The 20314-nt window shown below is 44.3% G+C and overlaps 2 protein-coding genes across 4 annotated transcripts; one reads left to right on the top strand and one right to left on the bottom strand.

The window, feature by feature from the left end:
• The first annotated feature begins 1595 nt into the window (after positions 1–1595).
• mdkb (midkine b) lies at positions 1596–5084 on the top strand. 2 transcript variants are annotated; one of them, XM_027021465.2, is made up of 4 exons: positions 1596–1693; positions 3879–3955; positions 4064–4231; positions 4326–5084. In XM_027021465.2, the coding sequence occupies exons 2-4, from the start codon at positions 3880–3882 to the stop codon at positions 4520–4522; spliced, it is 441 nt and encodes a 146-aa protein (XP_026877266.1). In that variant the 5' UTR covers positions 1596–1693; position 3879; the 3' UTR covers positions 4523–5084. The 2 variants fall into 2 exon arrangements, with proteins under 2 accessions (XP_026877266.1, XP_026877265.1); XM_027021464.2 differs by having other exon boundaries at positions 3853–3955.
• ambra1b (autophagy/beclin-1 regulator 1b) lies at positions 4973–20280 on the bottom strand. 2 transcript variants are annotated; one of them, XM_035534417.1, is made up of 19 exons: positions 19922–20280; positions 18619–18841; positions 18309–18367; positions 17970–18153; positions 17683–17855; positions 17497–17563; positions 15814–17270; positions 15604–15690; positions 15343–15522; positions 14591–14671; positions 14281–14381; positions 13960–14070; positions 13475–13663; positions 12995–13167; positions 12633–12772; positions 11572–11676; positions 11239–11438; positions 10929–11060; positions 4973–10244 (listed from the first exon to the last, which is right to left on the bottom strand). In XM_035534417.1, exons 2-19 carry the CDS (start codon positions 18748–18750, stop codon positions 9712–9714), a joined length of 4104 nt encoding a protein of 1367 aa, XP_035390310.1. In that variant the 5' UTR covers positions 18751–18841; positions 19922–20280; the 3' UTR covers positions 4973–9711. The 2 variants fall into 2 exon arrangements, with proteins under 2 accessions (XP_035390310.1, XP_035390314.1); XM_035534421.1 differs by having other exon boundaries at positions 12995–13149.
• Positions 20281–20314: the final 34 nt, after the last annotated feature.

Raw genomic sequence — 20314 nt, 5'->3', positions numbered from 1 at the left:
AATATCCACCTCCTGTAGCTTTACTACTTCAACTGCTGGCTTTGACACAGGCTGTATTGGAATTGATTTGACAGACCCCTGTCTTTAAAATTGTAACCTGAGATGTTGCTTTTTGGGCTGTTTATGACTTTCTTAAGAAATGCCTGAAATTTGTGTTGCATTGTATCAAAACAACATAGTTACTGTAAATTTTTTAATATATGACACTTTTGGTTGCCATCACTATTTGTTAATGATATTGCTCGCATTACTACTAATTTCACTAATTTTCAGCTTAAAGATGGAACTCTCTGTAGAATTATTTGTTTCCTACAAGAGCCATTATAGAATACTATGTTTGCTTACTATACTAGCTTTAATGATTTATTGCAAAAAGGGGCCAAAATACTAGGAAATTTCATGAGGGTTTTAACAAAAACCCTAAGGTTCCATTATCATTTCTTTCCATGTGCTTGAAGTAGCCTAGTTTTCAGTAATATGTTCCAGAGACAAGGTCATTACAATGTGTCACTGTCAATATTTAACGACTAGACATATCAGTGACCTAGTGTGGTGGGTTACACTAAAATATTCAAATGCTCAGCTCTTTAAGGTTGTCCGTTTTATGTGTAGTTTTAAAGGTAAATGTATGTCAGCATATATTTTGATGAGTAAATTCTTGTGTATTGTAGTTAGTTTGGTTTTTGCTTACATGCACTCTGATTGTGACATCCTAAGGTATTAGATACGCACGAGGTTGACTGAATGTGTTCTCGATTCAACTGATTTTTTTTTTTTTTCTTTGAGTGCCATCTGCCACTATTGCCACAATGTTTATTTCAGTGCACAGTAATGATGGAGTTCAACTGCATTGTCAGGGCTGTTTCCAGTTGCTGTGCAATTCAACATTAGATAGTATATGTACATATCAGACATTTTACAAATGTGTCAATAACTACCAATATCCTGACCAAACTTGTATAACATTATCAACACATATATGTATTGTTTTATTTATAATAGATTTTAAAGTGTTATCTACTGAGGATTGTTAGATGTATATTTGTACTTTGGGCTGGTTTATTACTGTAATAATAATTAATAATAATAATAATAAAGTTATTAAATTTCAATATTTGTGTTTTAATTTTTACTATATTTGAGTATTGGAATAAGTTGTCTTTGGGTTAAAATATTTGCAGAATGTTCAGTAAGCTTCAAGGCAAATGGAACACTATGGGAAACACCATGTATGCCAGCATTACACTGTGTATTGATCCCAACAGCTACAGCCCTTCGAAACTGCGGTACTTACCTTAATGGTAGAGTTTTTAAGGGTAAAAGCTGCAGTAAAAGTCAGTTTCCAGAAATGAATATGTAACAGTAGATTGAGGTGTCTTGAAACATATACGTACCACTCCTCGTATTATATGTAAACCTTTTTTCCCCATCAGTATGACTTTGTATAGAAAAAAAAAGAGAACGGTGATGTTTAATTCTACATAAAACAATATTTGACTAGATATGTCTTCGTATAAAGTTTGGGTCACGTGAAACAATGGTGTCATTGGGGTGCATTTAAATTCAGTGCCGTGCGACCAGCTCAAACTAGTTTTCAAAAACAAAGAGTAGGCGAAACAGAGGGGGGAGCTGTCGTTTGGAGAGCAGGGCATACACCGAACTCTCGTGTTAAAAGGACCTTTATCACAACGAGGCGAGTATGCTCATTCTCTTTTTATGTATTTTAATGTAGCAGGAAATTCTCTCGACAGAAAAAGAAAATACCTGCTTTGCGTTTAAACAGACTTGAAATTGTGCGCTCTTTCAGTTTTGTGGCTATTTGAGAGGTGCATTGCACAGTGATTTTATTATCGTTAGCGTATAGTTGCTTAATTGTGCTATTCATGCCATTTTTCTTTGCTCTCTTCACAATGTAGTAGGCAGACAGGTTACTGGTATTTTGCGTGTCATCGGATAAAAAAAAAACAACTTATGGCACATTAAATATAGAATTGGTGTAGGTTTCACTAATGCAATAAAGACTATTCTAGTAGACTAATGATTTGTTATGATGCAGCAATGGTCCATCTGTTTAAATAATAAAATTGTGTTTCCACTATATATTAATTTTTTTTTTTAATGTTAGTATAAGTTTATTGCTTTGTTGAAATCTCTTACTTAAGCCCATTACTGCAAACATCCAGTTGGATGGTTAACTTGTGGAGCTTCGATGTCTCTGAAGTGTCGGTAGTTTAGTGATGCAGACGTTGCTCTCTTGAAAACAGTTGCTGCTGATGCTAGTTCTGCTGGCCCACTTCGGAAACTCATTGCAAACTGGGCTGCTCGCACCGGTTCCCTTTTTCATGGCATCAGTTAATCATTAATAGAAATACAGAACATAGTTGTCAAAAGATGCTCAGATCCCCGGATGCCGCTCATTTTAAGAACCGGCTTCAAATGTGTTTGTCGGTGAACTCTACGCGCTGTGAGGAAGTGTTCAAAATGTCGAGGCCTGCATTTTTAATCAAAAGCGGCATCCCCCGTCCCCTCGCTCTTCCACAGAGCTGTTTTTGTCCTTCGATGCAAATAAGCTTACATTCAGCAGTCCTGCCGAGAGAGACAGCATGGGATCTGTTTTTTTTTTCCTCAAAAAAGGGAAGGAAAACAGGCGAGACGCCTTTGTTCAGAGCCACTGAATCGGGCTCCTCTGAGGCTGAGCTGAAGTCCTTTGAGCGCTTGGCCTCTCTCTCAGTGCCTGGGCCCGAGGAGGGGAGGGCACCCCTGCTGAGCACTGCCTCTCTTCCCACAAAAAGCCCCTCTACATTTATGAGTCGGGGAAGAATGGCAGCCGTACTGCAGGCTGCGCAATGAAAGAGGAGGCTTTAATGGAGGGATAAGGATAATGAAAAGGAGAAGTGGTGTGTGCGCTATCCGGGAGGAGAGGGGCAAAATATAGAGAGGCACTTAAATGGAGTCACACACAGTAGAGCCTCAGGATGTTAGTTGAGTGCCTTATTGAGATGCTTTGTAGGAATGAAATATCCATCATGAGGTCTGTTTAGGATCCCAGCCTTTGCTTTCATGCCTGTATTTTGTTTGTATTTTTTTCATGTTTAATGTGATGTGAAAAACGCTGGTTAGTGCACGCCTCCAATGATGTATACATTAAAAAGTCACAATTGCTTATGTACTAAACAGTGCATTATGTTTCTGTAACTTTCCCAGATGAGGATCACCCACAATATCTGCTAATAAAAGCCACCCAGGGTGTCACCATACCAGTGTTATTCTAGTGCATCTATGAATTAGATTAAAATTTTGTCAATTATACTTTCTGCTTGCATTAACATACTGTCTGGGTTAGTTCTGTGCAGCCCTTCTGTGCAGTTCTTTTTTCTTAGCTATTTAGCTTACTGGAAAAGCCTTAAACACAGTAAGATCGAATGCCTGTTGGGACTTTTAAATCATTAATACTATATATTTTTGTTTGCTTAATCTTGATCATGTAAGATAGCTGTCTTCCTAGCAAGTGTTGGAGTTTGCAGGATCACCCTGTCCTGTATAGTGTTGTTACAGCACTTATAGCAAGAACAAACACAATCTCATTTGTTGTATTTTGACAGCCCTTCAGCTCACACTGGACTGTTCACACTGCTCACACTGGACTGTCACATTCCCAGTCTCAGTATCAGCCAATTATTCAATCAGCATCAACCAATTAATTAGTCACTACTTCATGACAAGGATACAGTGCTAACTGTAACCCCTTCTCCACTCACTTACTAATACTTTTCAAGAGAAAATATAATCTATATATGCCATGAAATTACATAATAATCTGTCCATGTATGGGTGTGTGTGTAAATATTTTAGCTGATGTTGGTACTTGCTGGCCATAGGATGCGGAGTTTATTCTCAATAACGATTGCGCTGCTGGTGGCTTTGACGGTCACTGTGGAAGCCATAAAGAGAAAAGGTCAGATTCAGATTCTGCACAGTCTGCAATCAAACATTCACCACTTTCCTCTTTTTAACGGCATTGATAACAGTAATGTACATGCATGTAATATTCATGTTCCTGCAGAGAATGGGAAAGACATCAAAGCACATGCGGAATGCTCTGAGTGGGTGTATGGAAAATGTGTCCCCAATAGCGGTGACTGTGGAGTGGGTGTCCGTGAGGCCACCTGCCATGAGCAGACCAAGAAACACAAGTGTAAAGTGCCATGCAACTGGAGGAAGGACTTTGGTGGTAAGACATTAGCATATATAAAAACATTTCAAATCATTAGCAACCTTGGTATATAAAGATGACTTGTGTAACCACATCTTTGATTTCTCTTAAGCTGAATGCAAGTACAAGTTTAGCCGCTGGGCAGAGTGTGATACAGCCACAGGCACTCGGAGCAGATCTGGGATGCTGAAGAAAGCCTTGTTCAATGCAGACTGCCAGACCACCATTAAGGTATCCAAACCCTGCACTCCAAAGACGCCCAAACCCAAGGGCGTGGAGAAGAAGGGAAAGAAAGGGAAAGAAAACTAAGTGGTACAGCCCATCTCCCCAGCCCCAAATGTCAATGGAACATCCCTGTGAACCCCTCCTTAACACTCACTGTGGTGAGTGGAGTTTCATCTGCAATGAGGGAAAAAAACAAACTGTAACCCTATCTATATTTGATCCTCGTTTGTTGATATGATTGTTGTTTCCATTATCGTATTTTAAAATAATTTCTATAGCAAATGGTTAACTGTAATTTACTTTTCATATATGAATAGAAAACCACAGAATACCATTGTTTACTAAAGGTATAGGCCTATATGGAGAAACCCACATTTTTGGGCCTTGGAGAATTTATCCAAAAACTGCAACTGTAGAAAAAAGATAAGTGATTTAACACAAAGACTTTCCCTTCAAACAATATCTGTGTACATTGCATAAATCAAACCTCAAAATTTTTAGTTTGCTGCACCAGTAGACAACCACAAATATGTATGTTTAAAATGTTCTGTTCCTAGATTTGTAATCAATGTACAATCAAAATTTCATCATCACTAACTGATTACGTCTTCAGGTTTGTGAATAAATAAGAAAAGTGTATTTTCAATAGTATCCCCATGTGTGTTTTCAGACAGACAGACACAAACAGTATGAAATTGAGTGACTTCCTTGTACCATAATGTAAATCCTTTGTACACCCTTGGAAACAGCCCACATGGTTCTGTATACTTCTTCCTCTTAGTGTTGCTTAGACAATAAATATAGCATATTTCTTTATAAGCTAATTTAGCCATTTTCTAAAAAGTAGTTCTATGGAACAAGTAGCAGGCAGGTTTAAGAGTGCTGCTGATGTAGCAGAGCCAGTATCCAGCTGTCCGCTGTCAGGAACGGATCATCTTCACCATTATGTTGAGTGGGGAGTGGTTGAAGGCCAGGAGCATGTCTGGATCACCCTCCTCTCCATTGCATATCTCCAGACTCTGCTCACCTGGCTTCCCCAAAAAAAGACCAAGATGGACAGTCTGCATCTTACTTCCTCCACACAAACATGAGTATTCCCTCTTTTGTTTTTGATGGGAGAAGAGCTTTCCAACTTAAACATGTAATTAAACTGAAACAATCCCATCCAGTGCCTTGTAGACTCCCCAGTTTGGCCCCCAGAGAGGCTGTTCTCCCTGCCCTCATGCTCAATAGGTTTTGGCAGCTCTGTATATTCTGGCCACAGGAGTCCAGCCTGTCCTGGTTGGCCAGCAATATTTTCACTATGCAAGTAGAAAACCAGGTAACAGTGGTCATAGTTACAATACTGATGGAGGATATCTGTCTTGGGGATTAAGTGGGTGGATTATGTCTCCCGCTATAACAGGATGGCAGGGTTCCCAGATCACCAGGAACAGTAACCATGCCATACACCTGGCCAGAAAAACTGAAGTTATTAACAACCGGCCATAGTCCATCACAAGCCAGAAGTCACACTGTCCCAGAGGTCAGCAGCCTCTAACTATGTTTACAACAGTGTCATGGGTCATGGAGAAGACCCTGGTGAGGCCAGTGCAGGGAAGACTGAAGAGGAAGTAGTTGGTGACTGTTGGAAGGGGATGGTTCATTTTGACCGACAGAAGTACCAGGATGTTGCCATGTTTACGCAGACAGGGTCAGTGAGCAAGACCCCATGTCTCTGGTGCTTCTCATACATGCCGTAGGATTCTGCAGGCAGAGGAAACCACCAAGGGTGGACCTGTACAGGGAGCAGCAGGAAGTGAACATAGAGACTGGTGCTGATAAAACAAAATGCCACTTTCTTTAACTGACTTGTATTCACTCATAACTCTAAACTGTGAATGTTTTGAAATGACACTGAACAGGTTGTATTGTCCAATCGAAATATACAAAAGAATTGCTTCAACGCTTGCATTCAGTTTGATGCTAACAGCTAATGAACCCCAGAGTGAGTCACCAGTTTAGCTGAACCATTTGACTTCCTTCATAACAAGCTGCAAGTCCATGCTACATTGGGGGAAAGCCTCTCACTACATTGGTCTTGCATATTATGGTTAGTAGAATATGCCAGACAGTAATGAAATATGTATGTCAAAGTGTGCTTGGTGGGCTGACAGGTAAGGTAGGAAGTAAGCAGAGTCTGAGCACCCCTCCCTTCTCTAGACACTCACTGGGCACAGAAGAAGGCCATTATGTTAGAGCTGAAATGAAATTCAACTATTATTGTTGGAAAACATTGTTGGATTCCTTCCATTTTAAACCTGCAGATGTGTTCAAACAAATAGAGAAACTAAGACCAAGTACAAGCAGCTGCATACGTTCAATATTCCCCATTTTTATTAAATCTCTTTTTCGCATCATAACACTGAATCTTTGGTGTCCCACAGCACTTTGTCAAACAAACACCTAACCCCTATTTTAGCTAATAAAAGAATGAACTTTCTTTGCTTGATAAAAGATGCTCCTCATATGTGAGGAGGAGAGACTTTTAAGTCCTATTTTTGCCACAATCATGCCTTTGATTTCTTCAGCACTGGCCCAGCAGTGAGGACATTAAAACTGGCAGAGTCAAGGTGTAGATCTATCAACTTTATGTTTTGCTTTGCTGGTATCTCTTCTAATGTCACATGGTTCAGTTCACCAATATGTACACAAGCTTCTCATGAAAGCCTAAAACACTAAAACAAACTCCATTGAGATACACGAGACATTCTCTCAAAATCAAATGTTCTGAAATGGGCACATGTTCTGAAATTATATGAAAGAAGAAAAAAGGATTACATCTTAATTGATATCTCTGTGATTAGATTTACAAGGAGACAAGAGGAAATAGGACACCATCCCAACCCTAAATGGTGAAGGATACATTTTGATGATACAATAAATCCATCTTTGCTTTATATTGCCCTACTTCAGTTCTCATGTTAGTAACAGTGCGTGGGGAAACAAAAATACAGAAATGTAATCAGTGTCTTTTCAACATATGTACCAGGCTAACCATATAAAGTGGAAAAAGACAACAAAACAGCACCAACAAGGATTTTAGTTTTACATACATTTGAAACAACAGCACTCAAAATCACTCAGTTCTTAAAAGGCATAAAGGCTTGACAGTTAAGTCACAAATAATGTTTTAAAGGATTCAAATGTTCTCACTCCCTCAGTTCCATTTGACAAGGGGCACGTGTAGATGACGGCTGGCCAAGGCTCCCGTAGACTTAGTACAGAAACTTAGAAGGTCAGGTCCTCCAGGAAATTCGGTGGTGGCAAAACTACTGGACAAATACTAGCCAGATAAAAGGGGGACTACATTATCAGATGCATTAGATCTGTTAAAAGAATCAATCTGTTTTCCAGACACCAATAAAATCAAACCACAACATTAAGGGCTTGTTTTTCCACCAAGCAATGAAGATGGGGAAAGGCCACCTTAACGTGACCTTATATGACGCCCATGACAGGTCCTTGGCTCTACACCAGACGTCTCCGCAGGACAGAGGTGACCAGAGGTACAAGACCGTCAAAGGCGCACAGGCAAACAGAAGAAATATATATACTTAACTAAAATTAATCAAGAAAGAAAAAATAATAATTGAGCTTTCAAGTCTTTTTCTTGAAAATAGTCATTTCTTGGTTGGAGATGCTACGCCTCCCTGTGATATAACCACTCATGCACAGTAGTACACGCACATGCAAGCACACATTCCCTCTACAAGGAGTTTAAGCAACATGTTTGTGTTTCAACGCAATCAAGTTAAAGTCGCTGGTTCAAGGCTGCCCCCCCCCACCAAACAGGAGTACTCCGCTTCACCCATTACAGATATTTGTACTGTACATAATTCAAGTATTATTTCCCCTCTATATGTAGGTTTGCTGTGGGAGACATGTCCCACCTGGCCTCCTAACGACTTTTACCCCTGCATGGATATTTCTGAACGAAAGCAGGGTGCTTAGTGCAATCAGATACTAGTCGTTACTGCAGCTGGCTCAGGCATGCTGTGCCGTTAGTGACAAGTTCTACAGAACTCGGCACCAGCAGCACCTTTCAGGGGACTGGTGCCAAAATGAGAACTAGGCAAACCCTGAACTGACCTGGCCATTGCGAACACGCTGATAAGCGACAGAACCTTCGGCAGGCAAACAATAGCAACGTGCTGACAGCTTTCGTTTTTTGGCCCTTGTCAAAAGGTTTAAAAGAAAATTTCTGACCCAACTAAACTTAGGATGAACCTTATGCATTGACAGTTTTCTAGTGAAAAGGTTTTCCAGTTAACAAATAATATGAAAGATGTATTCTTTAAAGGAACTTAAAAGTCATCATGGCGACACAGTTGGATGAACAGTTTGCTGCTTTGGGCTCACCCACCATACATATTGGTTGTTGAAAATCTAGAACATTTTGTGCGATAAATGGGGAACCGTTATAACTCTGTCATCATAATCTCTGCCCAGCACATCAAGCCAACATGTCACTAACTAATGTGTATTACACATGATTACAGATGAACTGACAGCAGTGCCTAAGAGAGTTTGTATAGCTCCACTCCATTTTTCGGACTGATGCAATTCGCTTACAGAAATGAATGCATAACCAGCTGGCACAGGTGGATGCAGCTGTGTTTTTTACTGAGCGGACCAGTGGCCCTGGACCCATTAGCCTGGCCCCGCAGGCCTGGTCCAGCGGCACTGGCCCCGCAACCCTGCGTGGCACTTTGACTGGTTGTGTATGACATTAATGAGGCCTAAAAGCAAGCAGTGTACTGTGTAAATAAAAGAGAAAGAAAGAGGGGAAAAAAACAAAACAAAAACAAACCAGTAAACTGAACCCCGCCAACTCTGTACCATGGTACGAGAACAACTCAAGTAGAAGCCCTTTCTGGCATGGAATGCTCAAACGTCCAAGGACTTGTATCAAAGGAAGCAAAACTACAACCGAAGTGCAATGACCAAGTGCAATAATGATGGCCTACCACGAAGAAATCGTCCACTGAAATGTCCGTTTGGGAGAGAGGCCGACACCGCCTCTGGAAGGAGGAGGCCCGGGGAAATTGGCACTCATACTTCTGCAAGTAAGGCCATACCAGGAGGCAGAACAGACAGGCACGCAGTCCCATTCCGTCAGCTCCACCACGCAGTCCTGATCCATCAGGCTCTATGGAAAACCTTTCCACAGCCAGCCCTCTGCAGCCTGCCTGCTGCACTGACATGTGGGTCTAGGACAGACCAAGGTAGCACTATCTGCTGTATAGGTCACCAGGGTAACCTCGGCTGCTACCCTCTTGGCTGTTGCTGCTATGGATGTCGGTCGCGTATGCACTGTTGGAGGAGGGCTGGGGTTGGGGCTCCACTGACGGGCCGTCCTCCAACATATCGTCCTCGGCCACAGAGGGTGCTGCTGCCTCCGGTGCTGCACTTGAGCCCGGAGGCGGAAGGACTGGACTTGAGGGACTTTCAGGAGGAAGAATGGAGTATCGAGAGCCTGAAGTCATGAGATCTTCCACAGCGTCAGAGAAGGGCTGTGTGGTGTTGAGGCTGTCCCCCGTGGGAGCTGCTGCGGCTGGGTGGCAGGCCTGCGCTGCCCCCGCCGGTGTCTGTGAGCCACGGTGGATGCGGTGGCTCACCACGATGTTGTTGCCAAAGCCGCCCATGGAGGCCATAGTGGTGCTGCGCTCCCTCTGGACAACCGCTGTCATGCCCCCCTCGGCCATCAGGCGCCGGATACGAGACAGAGCATCCTCCCCTTGGCCTGCCTCAGCCTGGGACTCCCCTGAGATGGATGAAGGTGTTATTTTGTGTCTCAAACCAAAGAGTTTGGAATGAAGGTTTAAGTGAGAATATGAGAGGATAAATTAGCGAGAATATGATGACAGCTCTTAGCTTAGGAAGTATAGATTCACACCATTTCTCTCCTCTTGCATTTACATTTACGGCATTTAGTCGACGCTTTTATCTAAAGCAACTTACAATTATGACTGAGTACAGCTTGAACAATTGAGGGTTAAGGGCCTTGCTCAGGTGCCCAACAGTGGTAACTTGGCAGTGGTGGGGTTTGAACCCACAATCTTCCGATTACAAGTCAATTACTTTAACCACTGCAAATAACCAAATAAATAAACAAACAAAGGGGGCTGTGTAGCAAATTTTTTGAGGGTGATCATCTGCAGATAATCAAAGATGCCCATCACTGTGACAAAGAGTGAAAATTAAATTACACCAGCAGCAGCAGGTGATCCCACAATAGTAACTGCCTGAACTACTCAGGTGGACATAAAACAGGCCCCTGTGCTCTTCTTCAGTTTCCACTTGTATCACAAGCAGTGCTTCCAGCATGGGCCTGGCTGGGAACACTAATGGCCAAAGTACAGTGATGCAAAGAAAGATACGAGATATGGACAAGAATGGATTGGGAAAGCAAGCAAACAAACAAAAAAGCCTATAGTGAGATACGTACCGTGGCTGGTAGTGAACGAGTCTGTATGTGTGGAGCGCTCGTACGAAGCTGCTCCAGGAGCCAGTGTGTGTCGGGTCTCGCTGTGTGGGAGTGTCTCTGTGCTGGTGGTCTGCACCTCACTGGTCTCCACCACTGAGAAGATCACCGTGAGAAAAAGAAGGCCCCGGGAGAGAATAAATACTTTATGGTACAGTAATGTTTTACACAAAGACTAAAGCAAGACTAAAAGGGAAAACCTTAGCATAAAAATAACCACAGTGTACAAGCAGGAGCTACTGCAGTGGCTGCAGTGTGTGAGAGCATCTCTTACAGTGTTGGGGCATTTGTCCGGTCTGTGAAACACTTGCTGAGGGAAGCTCTCTCTCCGTCTGCGTTTCTGCATTCTGCAGACGGACCACCGGTGTTTGTGTGCCCTGTGAGGTCACTGAAGGGGTGGGTTGACGGGGCTGCAAGCCAATGGCATTCATCAGCCCCATGTCTCTGTCCAATCGCCAGCCAGATCTACTTGTCCTACATCAGAGAGTGAAAATTATGAAAATCATAAGCTGCAGAAGATGATTACTGCATTGATTTGTGGATTTGGAAATGGTATTCATTTGAGTAACTTTGTAAAAGTGATGAGGACAGTAGAGAGCATTCGGACCCTGGCCGTTCCACTCCACGAGTCCGACTGCTACTGTTACTGTTGATGTTGAAGGGAGGATCTGAGCCCTGATCAGCACCACTGTCTCCATCGCTGCGATAATCTCTGCAAACACAAAACCACTTGGACTTTAATACACTTCAACACTGGGACATCTTATTCCATCAACAATACTGTAAAACTAATTGGCCAATTAATCATTATGTTGTTCCAAAAAAAACCCGAGAAGGTTCAATAATCCGAAACTGGCGTGATCTATGTGGGCTTTCACCTAGTTACAAATGAAGTAGGCACATCACAGTCTCCGAGCTCCTTGCAAACTGTGTTAAGAGTGAATACCTTGAAAGCAATGAGTTCCAAAAGACATTCAGTGCAGAGAGAATCTACCCAGAAACCTTGTTAAAAAGCAATCAAGGGCCAGTCATTTTCCAGAAGCCGCCCCCAGTTTCCTGCCAATAATAGTGACAGCAATCTAATAAGAAACTGCAGCTGGCAGCAGTGAGTCAGCTAGAAGCTGACCTGCTAAGATCCTGACCCTCACTCAGACTAACCCGTTACCGAGCTCCTGACCCTCACTTTGACCTGCATGTTAGCAAGCTCCTGACCCTCACTCAGACCTGAGTGTTACTGAGTTCCTCATGCTCACTCTTCACTATTAATAAATAACTCCTGTAACTGCATACATTAAGTACTCCATTAATAAAGCCTCACTCTGAAGCTGTCTGTATTTATACATTTTTAGCATGAGAAAATATTGAAAGGAGCGAGAATGAGTCAGTCATGCCTCAGACCCCTGCTGGTAGTAATAGAAGGTCAGCTCTTTGGGAGTCAGTGTCTTCCAAGGTACTCTTTCCAAGTTGGTATGGGTGCCTGTGGTATTCGCACTAGCAGATTTACTATATTTTGATCAATACCAATTGACTACACAAGATATGCCAACACAACCCATAGTAACTGTGTGCCATTAAGCAAGCTAACTAACGGAATTTTGGGTAGAAAACCCTGCGGCCGCCTGAAACCTGAGGGAGTGGGGGGGGGGGAGTGGGACGGCACTGACTCACACAGGCCTGCAGATGACCAGGTCTCCTTTATTGGTGCCATAAGCCAGGCCCATGCCAGGCTCTGGCAGCCAACGTGCAGAGTTAATGCTGACATGCCTGCGCTGGTCTGGAGCCATGGGGTACACCACATTATACACCATCTGCACAGCATGCACGCACACACGCGCACACGCGCACACACACACACACACACACACACACACACACACACACACACACACACACACACACACACACACACACACACACACACACACACACGATGTGCTTTATTGTATGAAACAGATTGCAGGTTTTTTTGCAGATTGCAAAAAAAAAGGTAAAACTTAAATGGACAGAAGCAGAAGACCACACACACTTACCCTGATAGATGTCTCTCCTCCATGTGGCTGCTGCAGGCGAAACACTTGTGCCACCATGTGGTCAGTGCTAGGATGGAGCAGGATTCTGCGAGAAGCCAGTCCCACCATCACATAGCAGCCCATTGGAGACAGGCTCACGGAGATGGCATTGGGACCTGAAGACAGCATGAGGGCTATTGGGATATTTCAGTGGTTATATAATTCCCATTTAATTTAGCATTCTTACTTGACAAATTTCCAGCAACATAAAATGGCCAGAGCTCCAGTGTACACCTGAACATGTCCAGATACAGTCCAGATGAGCAATCCTCCTGCACAGTTTACTTACAAACAAAATCAAAACATGAATATTCAGGTATTACCAAAAAGAGTAACTAGCAGGAACTACCATATAAGGACAATCAGCCTTATACACTGGGTTACGGCTAGGAGTATGAGCCCTCCCACACTTTTTACGTCCACACAAAGCAGCTCACTGACCGAATCTCTTGGTGTAGAGCATCTCTCCCAGGTTATGGGGGGCAAGAGAGTAGATGGCAAGGATGCCCTCGTCCGGAAAGCCCCGCTGACTACTCGGGATGAACACAGCCAGGAGCTGCCCGTCCGCCGATATGTCACAGCTTGCATCGTTATAGATTTTACAGTGTGGAACCAGCACATTCACAGAGGCTGCACAAGACACGATTGATTTAAGGAAAAATTAATAAAGGCAACACCCTCAGTTAATTAGTGCTTCACCTTCAATGAGTCATTTTAAATCATATTTTTTTATATAGTGCAAGATGACAAGTCTTCTCTACTCTTCACTTATAAAAATCTGGCTCAGTCTATGTATCTACAAAAAGATTTTGCTTTATGTACCTTATTGAAAAATAAAACAGGCCTTTATAAAAAGTTCCAAGTCAGCTTTGCTACTCTAAGGTAGTGTGTAGTAACTATTATTAACTACCACGGCAGATAACTACCATTGCTGATCTCAGGCAGGTCAAACTTGGTGAAGTCCCACCACTGCAGTCTGTAAGTGGTATTGGCTATGTTACTAGCAACTGCAGACTGGCCATCACCAATCGATGCACCTGAAAGAAAAAGTACATTACAAACTGAATCTGAGCGCAAATTAGATCTTCACTACGCTAAGCATTACCCACACACCAATTGTTTCCTGTACTTACATGGAACCCATAATTATGGTAATGGTTTACAAGAGAAAATCTTTTAAAACCAGGTTAAATATTTCACTCAATGTTATTTTGTTGCTGGGAGAGCAGTAAATGCACTGAGGATACCTGCTAGCACTCGGTTGATTGAGGAATGGGTTGCCAGACCTGACTGACCCCTCTCATGAAAAATACCAGCATAAGGAAGATATTCAGGCAACAGGAACCTCCTTCAAAAGACAACAATTAATAAGTCAAAACCTTTTCCTCCTGCCAAACCTTTGAAACACACAGATTATTCTTTACTTTATTATAAGTAAAAAGAGTCCACTGAAATCAAAAGCCCCAGGCACCCAAAGCAAGCAAATACAACTTTCAAGAGAAGGAGTACGGCAGAGGAGGTCTTACGAATGATAGAGCTTGGCGGGGGTGATCTTACCGTGGCACAAATCTGCCGAGGGAGGGGGCAGACATCCGCGCATTGCGGGGCATTCTGTGCCTCGCCCGGTCTCCAGGCTCCCTGGAGACCAAAAGAAAAAACTTGAGACGAAACATCTCATTTGCTGAAAGAAGTAAACAGCAGCAACAACAATAACAACCGCCCTCGGCTCATTAACATACTCACACAGACTGTTCAGAGGGAAAAGGAAAAACAACCTACCCATCTCATTTCAAAACAGGTAAGGTCAGATAAAAACAACTGCCATTTTGTAAAAATGGGATTAGAATAGCAAACCAAAAAGTTTCTGCAAATGATTGAATGAATCGATCAAGTTATATTTATATTGCACCTTTCAAGGAACCCAAGGTTAACACAAGCACAGCTTGTCAAGTGTCCTAAAAAAACCCAACAACAAACAAACAAAAAAACCACCACCTTACACTGTACAGATAATCACTGCCAGTCCAATCAGAAACTTACTGTGAACAGATGGATACTGCCAATCCAATCAAAAACTTGTCCTATATACTGCCATGAAAAACTGTCATGAGTAGCCCAACAAGCCTAAAAATATACCTATGAAAATGATTATCTAATAGATATTTTTGCCAAAAACACCTTGATATTGAAGGAGGTTATATCATACATGTGCTTTAAGGAAAGAGAGGTGCTATGATGGAATCTACATGATGGAAGCTAACAATCTAATTGAATGCAAGATCTGAAATCTAAAGGGAAATAAGACCCACTCTATCTCCTCGTAGTCAGCATCGCTGCCCTCTGCTGGTGCGGAGGAAGGGTTGCTGGCCTGGTTGTCAGAGGAAGAGGAGAGAGTACGCAAGCGGTTCTGTAGGGAACGCTGACGAATGCTTTCCCTCCGGGACAGATACTGGATCATTCTCTGGGCATAATATGCCGCTGGAGATAACCTGCACAAAAGCAAACTGCTGGCACGAAACCAAAAATCAGGTGCATTGTAGCTAACTGGTTTTAAATTCTAAATTATATACCTGGCGGGATCCGGGTAAATAGGATGATCTCGGGATCCAGACATATCGTACCGGGAGAAAGGGAACAACGATGACTCCAAAAGCCTCCTAAAACAGGGGAACTCACATTGCCTGATTTTCTACACAAGCAAGACCAAAAACACTGTTCTGAGATTTTGAAAACTATGCTGGAAGATAATTGCAAGGTGGTGCTGAGCCAAACCAGGTTACCTTCTGAGCGAGTCCTCATCAGGGTTGTCCACAGGCACCTCTGGGTTTAAGGCTTCTTGCGCTGCTTCTGTTGAGGGGCTGCCTGTGGCCTGCCGGTACACTCTCTCCCACTGCCCCGACGCTTGGTTATATACCAAGCCCATGGGCTGTTGGCCCTGTAGGCCAGAAGATGCCTCGGTGGGCTCCAGTGCCCTTACCTCAGCAGGGTGGGACTCCCCTCTGGAACCCTGGCCAGGGTCCTCGAAAGCAGGCACGGGGAGCTGCCAAGGGGGGCCCTCTTGAGTGGAGGTGGAGGAAGCCTGGGCTGAGCGCTCCCAGCGCTGGGTGTCGTGGTTGAAGGTGAGGAGGTTGTGGCACGAGCGGCAGCGGTTAGGGTGGCTGGGTTGTGGCCCAGCGCCTCCGTCTGCTCCGTGGGAGGAGGCGCGGTGAGACGGCCCGGGTCTCTCAGAGTCCATGCTGCTGGCTAGCAACTCCTGCACGGGACCCTGGCTGGCCACTTCGCGGCTGCCGCTGGGCCTCTCCAGGTCCTGCATGCGTTCGTACTCCATAAAATATCGGCTCAGGTTGCACTGGAGAACGTTCCGGATGGATGCGGGGTTGCCGCGCTGGGTGCTGTCGTAGAACGGGTGGTGACCACTGCTTGTTCCGTCAGTGGCGCGGCCCTGGCGGGGGTCAGCACCGGGCACTGCCAGGCCACGCCCCTCTGTGGCTGACGTGTAGATGGGGGAGGAGGAGGAGCCGTCAGGGTACCGGTGCAAGGGGTGCAGACCCATGGAGGACGAGCTAGTCCTGGGAGGCAGTATGACACCCCTGCCCCCCATGCCCCCTGCAAGAGTGCCCAGGGCAGCCTCAGGACCAGTGCTTAGCAGGCTACCAGCCCAGTCTGGTCCAGGCATGCGTGCTGAGAGCTCTGCAGGGCCACCCGACTGTTGGCCCAAGGGTAGATTTGTTCTGAGAGACAACAGGCCTCTATGTAGAGAGCTCCCCGCGGTCCCGCTGTAAACACTACTGAAAGCTGAGGGCCTGTCCGAGGGAGGCTGTGGCTGGCTGGGGGCGGTGGAGAAGGCAGAGGCTGGCGGCGGGGCGTGGGTCTGGGGGTGGGACTCCGTAGGCTGGAGGGCTGAGGGGTTCTGGCCGAGCAGGTTTCGGGACGCAGCACAGCGGCTGCACAGGCAGCCGAGCCCCAGGTGTTGAGTGCAGCCCTGTGGGGGAGGGCGATCCCCCGGATCCCCCCGCCCGGGGTACTGGAACAGAGGCAGACTGGCAGGGGTCTCGCGGGGCTCCTGTGTGGCCCGCGCCTGGTCGCCTGCTGCCACGCCGCTGGAACGCGAAGACAGGATGTGCAGGAAGTTGTGCAAGATCGGTGTGCGGCGGACTGGAGGGGAGCGTAACAGGGAGCGCTGACGGAACAGGGCCATTTCCATGCTGTCCATGGGAACATCCGAGTCCTCTTCATTCTACAGAACACAGTGGAGAAACACACTTCAGTCTCAAAACCTGGCCAGTATCCGCTTCACAAGGTCTGCATGGACACAAGGTCTACATGGAGGAACATATCAGTTTTATATCTCACATATTTATTTTTCTAGTGTAAACAGGCCAGGCCAAACCAACATGAACCTTATAGGCATGTAAGAGACTTTTCATGCATATGGACAGACTGAAGAAGAGAATGGTTCTTACCTGCTGGTTGGATGGGTTAACAATAGCTGTCAGAAGATTGTGGCCAAGAGGATCAAACCTTACTAACCTAAAAAAAAAGAAGCAAAATTTGAACATGTGTCGAGATGCGACAAAAATTAAGGCTACAGGAAACCACGTTTACACACATACATACACACACACGCACGTTCTTATTAACCGTCCTACCTGACACGCTCAGCCTCACTGCCCGTCTTGACCACAGCGAAGGGCTCAGGTCGGCTCCAGTCCCAGAAGTGCAGCTCGTTGTTGGTGGCGATGAGCAGCAGCTGGGCAGTGGGGTGGAAGGCCAGCGAGGCAATGGCTATGTTCCCCTCAGTGAACCAGCTTTCACTGCCACCCTGCACAATGCGCACAGCATACTGTAACATCCCATTACAGCAACAGACACACAGCACACCCTAACATCCCACCACAGTAAGACACACAGCATACCACCATAGACAGAAACATACGTGTAGATCCCAAATGCGGACTTCCCCATCTAGGCACCCAGAAGCCACAAGGCCTGGGATTGTTGGGTGAAAGGTCAGACACCATGGCGTGCGCCGGTGACCGACCAGAGAATGCAGGCACTTTCCTGTCTTCACCTCTGTGATGTAAATGTTGTGGTTGACATGAGTGGAGGCCATAAGATTCCTGAAAGCCCATAAAACCACCATGAGCAGGATGCACTGTGATTGCACAATGGTCATTATTAGTTCTAAATATGAGCATTAATAACAGTGCTAATTAGAACAAAATCAAATTTCACAATACCAGAAGTTATGTACTGATAGTTCTTAATTGCCTACCTGTCTGGGCTGAAGGCCAGTAAGAATGTTGATCGAGGGTTATCTGGGAGTTCCACCTTCTATTTAAGGCACAATGAAATGATATGGCTGCTCAAAACCAATTACAATTACCAATTACACAATACCAAAGTCAACACCACCAATTACATCAAAGAAGGTCAACACCACCACAACAGCATCCCCTCCTGCAGTGCCCTCTGGGATGTCTATCGGCAACAGGATCATGAACTTCCATGTGCATGGTAGGCACTGGCAGGTGGAACTACAGAGACCACATTCGGTAGAACTGCTGCTGAAAGGATCAGTGTACCTGACTCTGCAGTTTCATCCAACGGGTTCTCTCCTCTGCCAACTGCTGCAAGAACCGGTGGGAGCCTAATATCCGGGCCCCACGCTCCCGCCCCGACAGAACCAGCACTGCGTTCCTGTTCTGTACGGCCATTTTCCTCTCCCCCTCTCAGGCCGAGCGTTCCGCTCAGCCCTTCAGCACACAAAGGCCAGTCACTAACTCAGCAGCACACAGGCCATGCAGACTAGGAGAGAGGAGACAGTGCACTCAGGCTAGTGCTATAGAACCATTTCGATTATAGATATTTTTATATAGGTATAAAACTGAATCTTTTAAGAAACCCCTAGTTATAGTGTATTTAAAACACAGGATACAGAAATGGATGGCACTCTAATACCAATACAATGAACATGTGAAAAAGTTCAGTTACAGTACTATAATATATAAGCAAACAATTATTAAGTGCTGGACACAGTAAGGAGTAGCCATGATTTGTTATTTGTAACCCAACAACTGCTGGTTATACATTTTAAAAGACTATTAAATCCCCCTTACTATCCTCTAGAATTACATGACATACTTATAGCTCACTGATATAAAGGAACAGCTTCAGTTTCTTAAATGTGTGGAAACTAATTCAACACCAATCTGGCTGGCTAACTTAAGAAAAAACAAATATAACTAGAGTTGACTTAATGGTTAATTTGACAGCATTATCTCCAGCTAAATTCAAGTTGACTTGTACTGCACTATTAGCCATTATTTCAAAGGAAAAAACAACCCGGATGTCCCAAAATTGACAATGTGGCAGCATTGCACCCATTGCTGCTCTCTTAACCTACTCTAGCTAGATAGTTCTCCAACATCTAAGTTCCCCTTCTATAAATATTGCTAGCTGAGATGGTTAACTACGCTACCTAGTTAGCCATCCTTGCTAGAAACTGCGTCAAATCTGCTCAGCCTTAGATAGTCCTAGCTAGTGGCGACTGATTACTATGCGGCTGAGGTGTTAACCCTGTACATACTGCTTTGGCTGACATACAAAAAACCCTCAACATCAGAACAGTCCATTGCATAAACCTCCTGTCTGACCGTAGCTAACAATAACTTGATAACGATAGTCACTAGTGTACCCGCCCAAATATGGAAACTGGTTGGCAGCTAGCAATGATTACATTAGCAACAATCAGCTAGCCAGATAGCCAGGAGGGACACTGCTTTTCCTCCCTAAACTAACCCTGCTAGAAACAAAAAATAACGTTTGATCAGATGAAGATACATCAAAGACAGCATAATAAAATAAAGCAGTTGGAACAGAACATACCCATTTTCGTGTATTTTCGTTGAAATGTGTCATCGAAGGCGTAGCTAAAGACTAGCTAGCCAGCTTACATAGCTAGCTAGCTAGCTAACAAGCCAACAAGCTTGTTTGCTACTTGAAACCAACCAGAACTGACAATTCCGTTTTTGAACATATAATGACGATGCCGTATAATTTCTTACACATCCATCGGATTACAGTCATATCCTTTAGTAATGTTTTAAATAATTCATTCTGATAACTTTATTCTTTAAAATCGATTTCTAAGAACCCAAGAAAAATATCGTTAGCTAGCTAGCTAGCTTATTGGTTAGTGAATACCTTGGTGTAGACAGGCATTTTAGACGAGCTAAGATGCTGTATCGTTGTGGTAGGTAATATAATAGACAACAGAGC

Source organism: Electrophorus electricus, chromosome 2 (assembly GCF_013358815.1).
Source record: "Electrophorus electricus isolate fEleEle1 chromosome 2, fEleEle1.pri, whole genome shotgun sequence".
Taxonomy (NCBI): domain Eukaryota; kingdom Metazoa; phylum Chordata; class Actinopteri; order Gymnotiformes; family Gymnotidae; genus Electrophorus; species Electrophorus electricus.
This window is presented reverse-complemented; position numbering and strand designations above follow the sequence as displayed.